We start from the raw sequence: 13018 nt of genomic DNA on the forward strand, positions 1-13018 counted from the left end.
AAGTTATTGACAACTGTAAAGTTCATGTAATCTGTACTCTCCACCACTGCCGCCTCTGCCGCTGTCTCTGTCCATTCCCTTCATTCATAGCACATAGTAAAATGCCAGAATTCAATTAAAATTTTATGATATGCACAAAGCAGCAGCAGCAGCAGCAGCGGCAGCGTATCCAAAAAGATGTGAATAAAAAATAGAGAAAAAAGAGAAAAGAAAAGAAACGGGCGGGGTGAATGAGGGGAAATGCTATGCATACATTTGTGTGTGTGTGTGTGAGGCTGACACTTAACTGTCATAATGAAAGCAGTTGCATGCGCACTCACACCCACAAGACCCACTCAAGCTGCCACGTACACAAACGCAAACACACACACACTCACACTCAGTCAAACGCTCATTGAGGCCATTGGCAGTTTCGGCTGTCCCTCTGCTCTGCAGCGATGCCCCACTGTTCTGCTTTTTTCGGCTTTCTCTCTCTTCTGTTCTGTTCTCTGCTCGCCACACCGCTGCCGCACTTTACTTTGTGGTGTCGACAACTGCACACAAGTGCTGCGCATTTTGGTATAAATTTATGAATACTCTACCAACAGATGGGAGCACATTGACTTTGCGAGTGGCTTTGGGGGGAATGTTATATAAAATTATGGGAGCTTCTTGGCAATAATGCTCACTACCAATTACCAGTCTCTTGTTACAAGAATTATTACTATAAAATACAGAAAGAGCATTCCAAAAGGCATGCAAATCCCTTATAAATACTTTTTCTATGACAATCTCTCATTTCTGTATTTGAGCAACATTTGCGTAGCGATTTTTGTGCTGAGCTTTTGCTTTTTGTTCGCCGAAACGAAATAAAATGAAAATGAAAATGAAAATAACCATTTAAATGATGGTTCTAATTTGACCAACAATTTTTGCTGGCATTGTTTGTTGCTGGGCCATCTGCTAATGCAGCTTTATGGCGACGGATGTGCCTCGTACTCTTTCGGTTTTTTTTTGTTTGGGAGTAGAGGACCGATCTCTTTCGGACGTACACACTCCACTCCAACAGCAATCGGATGAGCAGTAGCCGGGTGCTCATGTGCATGTGGATATGCAAATGGGGATGTTAACAGGATGTTGCAGCATGTTCGTCATAAATTTTACTGGAAGTGGGCCTTGGGCGGGCCACAAATCGACCATCTGCAGTGACCTTTCAACTGACGGCCATAAAACTGTCTCTCTCTCCCTGTCCCTGTCTCTGTCCCTGTCTCTCTGACCCGCTGGTGGGCCACTTTGCAACTTTAAGACCACGGAACGGGCCCGAAACGGATGCGATAAGCTTTGGCCCAGCAGTTTGCCGGCTTAACCCATCCGCAGCACCACACACTCGGCGCACTTTCGCACACTCAGCTGGAGCATTGATTACCACGAGCCAAAATAAATTACGGCCCCCGGTCCAGTTCAAATGGTAAACTTTCTCCGCACAACTTTCACTTGGCAGCAGTGGCAGTAGCAGCAGCCGGAGGCGGAATTTTTACGCTCTATTTGCTCGACAGTCACTGCCAAAAACTCACTGCAAGCACCTAAGCAAAAAAAGGGTAGAATATTTGAGTCGAGTATGGACTAGCGGATACCAACTGGCTGGATTAATTGCAGGGAACTGGCAAGAACTCAGTGGTGCTCTAAGAAGCTTTATTTCCTGTCCGCCAACTTGTTTCAAGATCGAGCAAACTTTTCCTTGTGTCTATTGCATACACCCCTACCCGTGCTGGGTATAAATAAAAAGAAAGGGTGAAGCGAAAACTAACATTGAGCTGCCATTTGCCAGAGCCAGGCTCGAGTGCGTCCAGTGCTAGAGATGGGTGCGTGTCAGGCGGTGGCGTGGCTGTGGGTTGGGCCTGGGCCTGGGCAAATGATGCGTGAATAAATCAGCTGGCATTCCAAGAGTATGTAAGTGATGTTTCCTTGGTCAAACACGAGCCCATCCCTATGCTGGGGCAAGGACGCAGTGCAGGGAGAGAGTGAACAGACATGCTTCCGAGCATTCCGCTGGAATGTATGTTCAAGGAAATGACAAAAGTAAAAATATTTCAAACACTTTTTCCCCAGAAGTGAGCAAGAACTTTCTATTGTGGCAGTGGGTGTGTGTGTGTGTTTAAGAGTGTGGCATCGATTGAATTGTCTTTACGCTTTGCTGAGCGGCTTACATGACTTGGTCTAAGCACTGATTGTGTGTCTCGCACAGGCCTCACCACCACTTCCATCTCCACCACTATCCTAGGCCTTTCACTTGGCTGCTTACTTGGCTCTCTTAATCAAGTGCTGTTCTCTTGAGCATAAAGGATGAAGTTTCAGGATCTTCGCATAACCTCGCAGATCGATGGTTAGCCTGAAAAGGGATCGCTTTATCCCTTGACCCATTTTACGCGCTCTTAGACGCATGTCAGATTATCTTTCTCTTTGTTACTCTCTCCATAAGATGCCATAATCAATCACTTTCGTTGGCTCCTCCCTTGATTTGGCCCACAGATTTCCCTGCTCGATTTACACATTTGATAATTTCCATCTCGGAGTCCAAATCAATTTGCTCGCCATCAACGCCCTTGAGGTTGAGGGACAGCTCGGGGTCGTCTGACCTGGAAAGCCTTTTAACCTAACATTTGCCTTTTCTTCGTCTCTCCTCACTCGACCCCGTACCTATCAAGGGTATGGCCGGGCCGTGCTGATTATTTTATGCCTGCCCGGTCGGTCGGTTGGTGCTGTGGTTGGAGCTGTGGGGTCGGTGTCATGTTGTTGCTACTGCCTGCCCCTTGTATTTTTTGATAAATTTTCCATATCGTTAGCGGCAGCTGAGAGAGTGGGAGCCGGGACCCTTTCGGGATCCATTTTAAAGGGTGTTTCTCCCCGTTCCGTGTTGGTCTGCTTTCAGTTGCTTTTTTTAGCTTTTTTTTTTGTTTTTTTTTTTGGTAGCTGCACAATTTGTTGTAATACAATATTTTCCCCATTAGGAGCCGGGAGTCGTCGGACAGGCAAATGGCCAAGTGTCAGACACCAGGCGGCGGGTGGCGGGCGAAGGTCTGCCGGGCGGACAGCGGCTCTGTTTGCTCCGCAATGTTTGCGCTTCTCTGTTCCCAGTTGCTCTTTTACCCCTCTCTCTCTCTCTCTCTCTCTCTCTGTCTCTCTTCTTTCCGCTCTTCTGCTGTTACTTACACTTTGAACCATCGCACATGCCGCAAGTAGCGTTTTTTTAATGGGGGGCTGTGGGCTGGTCCGAGGTTGAAATTTAAAGGAAATTTGCAATTTGGTGTGGAAGACCTTGGAGGGATTACATTTATATCTCAAAGAATTCTTACCTTGGAGAACTAAGGTGAACTTAGCATGTTCCAACAATTTGTATGAACAATAAAACTATTTGCATTGTGCTTACTTCCAGGGGAATTAGAATTTTCAAGTGGATTTTTATTGGGTGCCAGCGTTGTGGAGATCTCAAAAAGCTCTACAAATATTTTTCACAGCTCAAACATTTCCCACTTGTTCACAAAAATCCCCACAACACATGTTCTTAAAACCTGGAAATTTCTCAAGTTTGTTTAGGTCCGGAGACCGAAATCGAGATATTAACCTGCTCCACAGCTGTGTCTTCGCCTGAACATTCCTTCTCACACCATGCCCCTAGTGGATGTCCCTCCTTCCTGCTGCCTGGCTAATGGAACGTAAAGTCTGCATGATTAATAGGCGTCAGTAGGTCGTTCCCCTGTACCTCCACAGACATTAATGCCCAATCCAATCCAACCCATGCCCATGCCCAAATATGAGCCCTTAACTTTTTTTTGCTGCCGCTTCGCTCTAATGATTTCAATACAGCAACGGAAAAAAAGAAGAACCCGACGAAGTCAACACACGGAGACCTTCGTTTTGTTTCAATTTGCTTGGGGCGTTCTCTGACCGGATCGGACTCAATTCAACCGAACCTGAACCCGAATTCGTGCCCGCACTGGACCCTGTCTCTCGGACTTCCCTCTACTGTTTGTCTTGTCCTGAGTGTGTGTGTATGCCCTCTCCATTTTTTGGTTGGCTTTTAGCTTCAGCTATTACTTTTAATTGAAATGCTACAGTTTCTGTTTGTCCTGCCTTACTATGTATATCAAATCACAGAGAAAAAATCCATATCCACCTATGAGGTATTGGAAAAGTAAAGAAATACTCCTGTTTTGAATGATTTAAAAGGGAAAAGTTTGGCCTAAATGGTATCAAGTGAAGCGATCGAAGTGGATTAAAATATTCTACGTCTGGTAGAAAATTGTTGTTGCCTGTAAATTTAGTAATCAAATTGTCAACCTATTCAGAAATAAATAATTTGTGTAGGGAAATAAATTTACAGAATATGTTTAAATTAAAGAGAAAAAGGAAAGCCTTGCCCCAAAGCAAGGAATAACAATACCAACAAATGTCGCTAGAGTCCAAGAAATTTCCAGGAAAATTCTAGAATTCAATGAGTTGTGCAAAATAATAGCTGTAAGCTTTTCCTGGAATACGAATGGAATGATAGGGAATGATTAAATCAGTGCCGCAACACCTACAGTATATAAGTAAATGGGAACTGTGTCGTCAATTAAATTAATTTTGGTTCATCATATAAATTCCTCCATTTGTTTATTGTTAAAGAAACAATGAAGTAAAACAAATAGTAAAGTCAGCTTCATAATTTCCTCAAAATTGATCCCCTTTAAAGTCAAAAAAATGCGTAATTTATTTGGGAAAACAATATTAATAATAATAAATAATAAAATATTATTATCAAGTTGATTTGCGTACACACATCAAAGTATGGGACATGATACGTCATATCACGAAAAATTCCATTAAAAAAAATTTGTTTAAATTAAACGTTAAAATTCCCCTCATTCAGCAGTCAAAAGTTTGACTTTGTCATGTAGATTGCACAATAAGTGTGTACATACACGTTTTATATTTAAAATGCGTGTATAATTGGAACATAAAGTGCGTTTTACGGCAATTTGTCCATCAAAATGTTTACAGCGAGAAATGAGCATGAAATATGTCAGAAACGTTTTTTTGCTGTTGGATTACACTTGGTGATCTCCTGAACTATTCCCCTCTATTACTTGCTGTAAGATTTATTTGTGTTTGAGATACCTGTACAAGTATTCCCTGATACGGAAATACAAAGAAAAAAACAGCATCGAGGAGCTCCCCATCACTTCGGCAAATGCAAAGATAAACTTCAACAAAAGCTTAGTGGCTCAAAATGTTGTTGTCTAGCAAACACATGACGTGGATACAAGTGCTTGTGTATCTGTGTGAGTGGTATCTGTTGTGGCAATCAGTGTGTGTGTGAGCGTGTGTGAATAATCAACACAAACAGCAATACATGCAGAGAAAAAAAAACACATACACAGAGCGAGCGAGAGAGAGCGAGGGAACACATTTGCTCTTGGCCATTGTGGCGACACAATTTTATTTAAACAAAAGCCTACTTGAGCTTTTGCTCAGTTTGCCACACCAACAATTTAATATGTGTGCCTGCATGTGTGTGTGTGCGCTTAGAGCTATATGATATAGCCATAAGAACCTACACACATAGACATATGTATATGTTCGAATGTTTGTATGTAGCACATAATGCTCCCAACATGAACCATCTGCTGGGTAGGCTTTTTGGGGAGTATAAGTTCCGGTTGGGGTTTGGTAAGTAAATAATAAATGAAAGTGATATTCCGACAATAAAAAACATTTGGTATAAGCCTCAAATCTGCTGATAGCATATTTGTGTTGGAATTTTGGCCTAGAAAGAAAAAATGGATGGCATGGGTTGACAATCTCTTTGCTGCAGAGCTGCTTCGAGACTAGAAAGTATAGCAAAGTTATGTGCGTCAAGAAAATTGACAAGATATCTATAATATCATCAGCATCAAGCATAGTTTTTTGAGATAAGTGTACCTCATGGAAACAGAGATAAATAATTGTAACTTGTACTCCCAAAATATAATCTTCAACTATTATCTTTTCAACCATTTTTAGTAGATATGTAATTGCTTCGTACCTTTTTGGCAGCTACAAATCAAAGGTATTTTCATAGTTAAATATTTCTGGGGGCATTAATTCTGTGCGCTTCCCTTTTGGGTTTCGTTAATTGACATATTCTTTTCAGCAACCATTCCACCAAAACAATTGCACATCAATTAAGAGACTTGGAGTGGGAGAGCGAGGTATCATCGCATTCCATATGATTACTTTGACCCATGTGGCCCCTAGTCGCCTTTTGAGTAAGTGAGTCAAGGGCACTTTGCTTCTGGGGGCCACAACTTGATTAATGGCAAATTGTAGGGCAGCTTAATGAGCGGAATGTACTCATAGATGAGTGAAAGAGGAAGGTCGAGAGATATCTATAGTACAACTAAAAAGATAAGGACAGAGACCTTATATTATTTGTGTTTTTGGTTTAACATTACATTTTGCAGAAACTCAATGAAAATTCACAGAAATTTCAATGAAATTTCATATTTACGTGGTGCCCCCGAGGATGCGGTGTGGGTACAGGGTTGTAGGTGGAGGGTGTGGGTTAGACGCTGTCAGAAGCAATCAGGCTGCAGGCGATGCTCAGAAATATCAAAGAGCGTATTAACATGCAAAGCAGGGGCCACAACCAGAGCCCAGCATCCAGAACAAAAAAAAAAACAGAAAAGAGGGAACCGAAGCGAACTTGACTTGCCACAGAAGGCGCAACAAAATTGAAAACCATTAGGATTAATGTTTAGTTGAAAGATTTGCGCGTTAAGCCATTTTTACATGGCTGCCTTTCCAGCCAGCTCTCAGTCAGCGAGCGCCCCCCGCTTGCCACGCCTTTCCATCTGCTTCCAGCCAGGCCAATTGCTAATGTAGTTTATGTGTAGGAGAATGGTGGAGGAGGAGAATGGGTGGGATGATGGGAAGCTGTAGCCTGGCTCTGTTGGCTCTGCCTCTTAATGTTAACTGACGTTCCTCTGGCTTCTGTTGCTGTTAGGCTTAGGGCGAGACGCACAAACGACATGTAAAATGTGACATTTTAATGTATGCAAATGAGACGTTGAATTAAGCCAAGGCACACACACACACACACACACACACGCAGAGAGGGAGAAGATATGTAGGAGACCGACACAGAGGAAGAGGAGGAACAAGATTCTCGCTGGTGTGCAAACATTAACTTGGTTTCATATCCGTTTCCGCTGCCGTTCAACTGTGCAGCGGCACCAGCAGCCTCCGTGCCCTTTGTGATATGATTTGAAAATAATGAAAGAACGTTAACAGCTTCTCCTTTGCACCCCTCTCTGCCGCTCACCCACTTTCCAGCTATTAGCAGCCCCCGCACGTGTCTGTTTTAGCGGAAATGTCAACTTAACTTGCCCAAACCCCGACAACTGCGACAAAAGCCAAACCAGAACAACAAAAAAGCAAACAAGTAAGAATGCTGTGGATGAATATTGCGACTACAGAATACCCCAGGCCCAGATTAATTTCTCGGAAAATTATAAGCATGGAAAATAATAAAAATATTTCACGAAAATAGCAAATGAAAAGGGAGTTTAATGCTGCACAGAAAATTGTTATTTTTATGTTCCCAGCAACTCGAGGAATGCATGGAACGCTTCGGGATTCACTCTCCCTGTTAAATACATCCACAGGAATCCAATATCCCCAGTCATCGCACAATTACTGGGGAAAAAGTAACAGAAAAACAAACCCCAAATGGGGGACTTCTTGTCCAATTTATTAATATCTATTCCGTCAGCGTCTCACAATTTGTTCTTTGTCTTTGGACATTCGATTGTTTGGTCTTTGGATTTCAATTTGTTGATTGTTTTTCCTGCGCTTTTTGTCCTTGAATTCAATTTAAGAGGGGACCGACTTTCGATTTTCTCTTCTTTTTTTTGTCAAGAAAAATGCTGTAAGAAATGTTTGATTATGAAATCTGTAAAGTTTTTGTTGTAAGCTGAGATTTTCCACGAAATTCTTTCAAACATTTTAGGAATTTGTTACTTCACTTGAAACATGTTTGAAATTTGTTTAAGCACTGAAATTTCGTAGGCAGTGGGATTCTATGTTTGCCATTGCTTTGGAGAGCATTGAGTTTCGTTCTTTCAAAAGAAAACAGTGTAAATGTCAGCAGACTCAAATCTTTATTTCTTACGTTTTTTTTCAACTCAAATTCATCATCGCCATGAGCAATCATTATTCCATCTCAATCTCTCGGGTAAACTGGTACAATTATTATTATTATAGCCTCTATTTAAGCTGACACACACGCTGGGTCCACCCACACACGTGCATGCACATTAATGTTTCCCCATTTTAGGCAAATATTTGTACGAAAATAAAAATGTTTATGGCCTAAACCAGCAACCCCCGACATTAATTATGGACCATTTAAAATGTGTTTATAATTAAAGGGAAAAAGGGACACACACACACACACACACACACACACACACACCACAAGGCGAAATTAGAGCGTTAGAGGACTGACTCACCGATTAGGACTAATATCACATGTAGAATGTACCAAATCTGCAAATGTGTGGCTGTCCTCGACGACCCAGAGCCTGTCTGTCTGTGGGGGCATCCCTTGCCCTTGCCCTTGCCCGGTGCCTGTTGCTCCAGCCGCTGATGGCAATGGTGGTGCTGGTCCTGTGACGATCTCCTCTGATGGTGGGGCGCCAGCTGGTGCTGGCTATACGGCTCCAGTCCGCACATTTTAGCTGTAGTTCGTAGTCGTAGTCTGCTTTTTTTTTTCGTTGTTCGTTTTATTCCCCAATGAGCCTCACGCCCACACGCACTAATGTCTTTATTAATTTCTGTGTGAAAATTTCACTTATTTCATTTAGACATTAAGTTGTTTTGGGGTTCCCCTCTGTGGGTTCCAGTTGTTGTTGTTTCGGTTTCTGTTGCTGCTGCTGCTGCTGCTGCTGCTGCTGCCTCTGTGCGGTAATAAAATGTTGGCTATTAATCACTTTTAATCGCGACGCGAACGAAAGCAACAAAAACATCGGGAAGAAGTTAAAGGCAAAAACTATTAAACGGCATAAGGATCGCCCTTGGTTCTCCCCTCTCTCCACTCTCACACTCTCTCTCTACTCCTCGTGTAGACCGAGAGACTGCAGTCAAGTTAAAGACATAAATTTTCAAGCATTTTGGGCAAAGATTAATTACACAGCAGCCTTTCCTTCAGCGGCAAAATGGAGGCAAGTGCGACAAAAGCGTGGAAAAGCCAGCGAAACGAAGGGAAAACCCATGCAACATAAATTCAAAATCCTTTGGGCTACCACGCTTCCACTCCCCCCCCCCCCCCCCCCCCCCCCCCCCCCCACCCCCCTGCTCCCGTGAGTTGATTTAGAGCGTCACGAAAGCGTTTGCGAGGCAATTGAGTTGCCAGAAGGAGTCTGTGTGGGTGCGGGCCAGGAATTGGGGAAATGAATTGGAGGCTCACGCCGATTCTCAGCTAAAGTTGTTTTCGAGGCCAAGTTACTAGCGGAGTTTCTGTCCTACTGCCTTACAGTGTCTCCTGGTAAAAGCAGGAGAAACCCCATATTTTTGGCACGGAAAATAAAGAAATTACACGGGCATAGAGTAGAGTCAGAAGTTGTTTGTATTTGAACAACTGAAGACCGTTCAAATGTGTGTCAGAGTACACAAATAAATAAACGACAAACACGTCGATCAATAATACACAAATTTTGAATTATTGTTGGCGAAATTTCATTTTCGAAAGGTGAGCGAGAAGCATTGGCAAACGCATCAAAATGGAAATAAATTGCATTTTCTGGGAAATAAACATTTTTTGTTAAATTTATGGGAGCATTTTTGAAATTGATTAGAAAAAGCTTTGTGCAAATGAAGAAAAATAAATTCCAAATGATTTAAAGCAATATAACTTCTAGGCTAATAAATATTAAGATATAGATATAAAAAGAAAGTTGTTCTATTATCTCAGACAACAAACAAGATTTACGGTACGGTCACCAAATGTATCTAATTTGCTTTTATTTTAATAATATTTTATCTATTACACTACGGACTAAGCTAACACCAATAATTACAATAGAAACACATTGCAAACATGTCATTGCTCGTTCGAGAATACCTTTGACAAGCAAAACATAGCATAAATATATGTAGTTTGAGTATGTCAAGAAAGCATGTATGTAAATACACATATTTTCCTCCATCATCTGACATTATTCTCTGGCAATTGAAAAAACTCAACAACAACATGAACAATTAACAAATATTGATACATACATATATAAATATAATGTCAGATACTGACAGCTAACAAAAATATTCAACATTTTTCGCGCTTTGCACCCATACTCCCTACGCAGCTGACATTTTTTTCATTTTGTTTAATGCAAACAATGGCGGAATAAACACAAATAAATAGCTAACAAGTCAGGTGCAGATAATAAGCCAGCAACAACAGCAGGGCTAACAGAAGCTGTTATTATAATTACAACAACATCAGCGACTGGGCAAAAAATGTAGTCAGCGCCTAAAAATATGCACCACGAAATAAATGTCCAAGACCCTGCCTCAAAAAGGACACTCCACTCGAACACCAGCCCCAGCCCCAGCCCCAGTCCCAGTGCCAGCCAGGCAACATAATTAGCCTAAATGGGAGCAGGAGCCAGATAGCGCGAAGGATAGAGAGCGGAGCGGGGAGAGCGAGACGGGGAAAAATGGCTAAATATAATTAAAGATTAAACAATTCTTGGGTCAGACTAAAATGTGCTGTGGCAATATTTCATGTTGAAATTTCCAGAGGTAGTTGAACTCAAGCCAAAACACAGCTAAGCTGCAGTTGCTGGGGTTTTTGGTATAACAAATTTTAATCTTTACTCTTTGTTGGTTTTTTTGGACTAAACGAAGCTTAAGAAATTCTGTCAGATCTTTAGTTAGTTTAATGTCTAGGGAACATCCAATGGATATTATATTCAGTTCATCTTTTACTCCTGTGGGCACTGTTTTGAATCGTTTATGTTTGCTTAGAGATGAAACCTCCTTGATGATCGTGTATTTTATACAGCACTTATATATTTATCCAAAATATAGTTATTTTATAGTTATTCAAGTGAGGCTATTATTTGTTTTCGTTGGTAATGTACAACATTCAACATTGCCTATGTGTACTTTTTAATTTCTTTGTTTCCGTTAGGGCTTTTTACTGCTAGTGATGATTATTTCTTGTGTTCCACTTTTCGCGCTTTAATTAACCGCAACCGCAACAGTTTTCTCAGTTTTCCCCCAACAAGAGCAGCAACAAATGCCTGACAAATGTTTGTGGCACGCAACAAATGCCGCATTCTTGCCTCAAAAAAAGTTCCACATTTCCACATCTATTTTTAGCTGCTTGTATTTTTGTTTTATTTTTTTTAAATTTGCCTTTGCCATGCGTTTCTGTTGTTATTATTTTGATTTTAACTTTTTGTTGTTCTGCACTTGCACTTTTTACATGAACACGGAATTACTTTTAGGGCTTGCTCTCTCCGCCACACACACTCTCTGCCACTTGTCTCAGTGTGTGTGTGTGTGTGTGTGTGTGTGTTTGAAGGCGCGTGCTTGTGTGTGTGCGTTTTGGGATGTTCGTTTCCTTCGAAGTTGAGTTTCAGTTTCGTTGGGGATACACGCGCGCCCGACAACAAGGACGTGCGTTCGTCTGGGAGTGCAAATGATGACTAAAAAAAACTTTACCTTAGTAGCGACTTGGCGGAGGTGGCGCCCCCAAGGCGGTCAGTGCGCGAAGCTTGCTTGTCGTTGGTCTCCTGTCGCAAAGAGAGCGCTAAAAGCTTTACATTCGGCAAAAACTGTTGAGAGAGAGTGTTCCTCGGGTGGACTACTCTCCCCAGCATGGAGGCTCTCTTGTTTGATTCGATTCCACACTGTTCCGCCAAAAGAGCGCTGTTAAGTGACACGAGAGCTATGCTCGGGGTTTGGGGGTGGCTTTACATTGCAGCTGGCTCTCAACAGTGCCATCTACCGTCACCATTATAAGCACTGGGGTGAGATTGCAGCCCTTCTCAATGATTGTGTAGGTTAGTTAACAGCCAGTTTAAAAGGGTATGTTTCCCAAAATAATGTATGTAGATAACAGTGACACTTTTCTAGGGCATCGCTGGCATAAGGCCTGAAGGCCAGGATAGTTATATTTTCATGGATTCATACCAGTTCACAATTCATTTGGCATTTTTTTAAGTTATTAACAAAGGGAAGGTAATCGTGTGCCCAGTAAACAATTGTTGTTAATATTTACTTCCTCCTTCTAAAAGATTGATTGATACTTATAACACGGAAAGTTAGTTGGCAATAAACATAATAAACAATGCTAACCTAACAGTCTCCGCTTTACAGTGTTCTGCTTAACATTACGCGCCCTGAATATCCATGTATCAGGTTTAGTGTTAAAATAGTGGGAATTAATATTGGCCTAACATTAGCCTGTTATTTGCATCTCTGGTTAACAAAATCCTTCAAATCTGTTAGTGTAATGCTTATCAATAAATTAGCAATGTCAGCATGATTGCTAAAGAATTTGTTTGGGCTAAATATAAAAAGTACTTCGTAATCATGTAAGCTGATTTTCGCGTGTGGAGTTGCAATTTGTATAAATTATTTTTAAACATACAGCTTAGTGTCCATTGGCAGTTTTGTCATTACAATGTTGTCGTTTGTTTGTCAGCGAAGTTTGCCATCTGATGGCATATATAGAAATAGAAAAAGAATATGTGCATACATATATTCACTTCTGGAACGGATGAAGCGTTGCAATTGGAAATCCAGGCTACTTGTTCCTAAGTATTAAACTAACACAACCAATGACTTGTATCTAAAGCTATATTTCTGAGTTCCCAGCATTCCTGATATAGAACGGGACCGAAAAGACTTCTTTCAAAATGTCGAGGCTAAGCGAAAAGCTGGAAAAACATTTTTGACAGCGCACAATTAAAGGCTATTAAACGAAGAGGACAGGACGAAATAAGTGTAT

At 41.5% G+C, this 13018-nt stretch overlaps 1 protein-coding gene across 1 annotated transcript in view; it reads right to left on the reverse strand.

Annotated features, from left to right (window-relative positions):
- Positions 1-8926, reverse strand: part of LOC117584532 — a 33205-nt gene extending 24279 nt beyond the window's left edge. Inside the window, exon 1 of the mRNA XM_034273482.1 lies at positions 8511-8926. Coding sequence (XP_034129373.1) covers positions 8511-8733 — 223 coding nt within the window. The 5' untranslated portion in view covers positions 8734-8926. The remainder of the gene's footprint in view (positions 1-8510) is intronic.
- Between the last annotated feature and the right edge of the window lie 4092 nt (positions 8927-13018).

This window comes from Drosophila guanche, unplaced genomic scaffold (assembly GCF_900245975.1).
Source record: "Drosophila guanche unplaced genomic scaffold, DGUA_6, whole genome shotgun sequence".
In the NCBI taxonomy this organism is placed as follows: Eukaryota; Metazoa; Arthropoda; class Insecta; order Diptera; family Drosophilidae; genus Drosophila; species Drosophila guanche.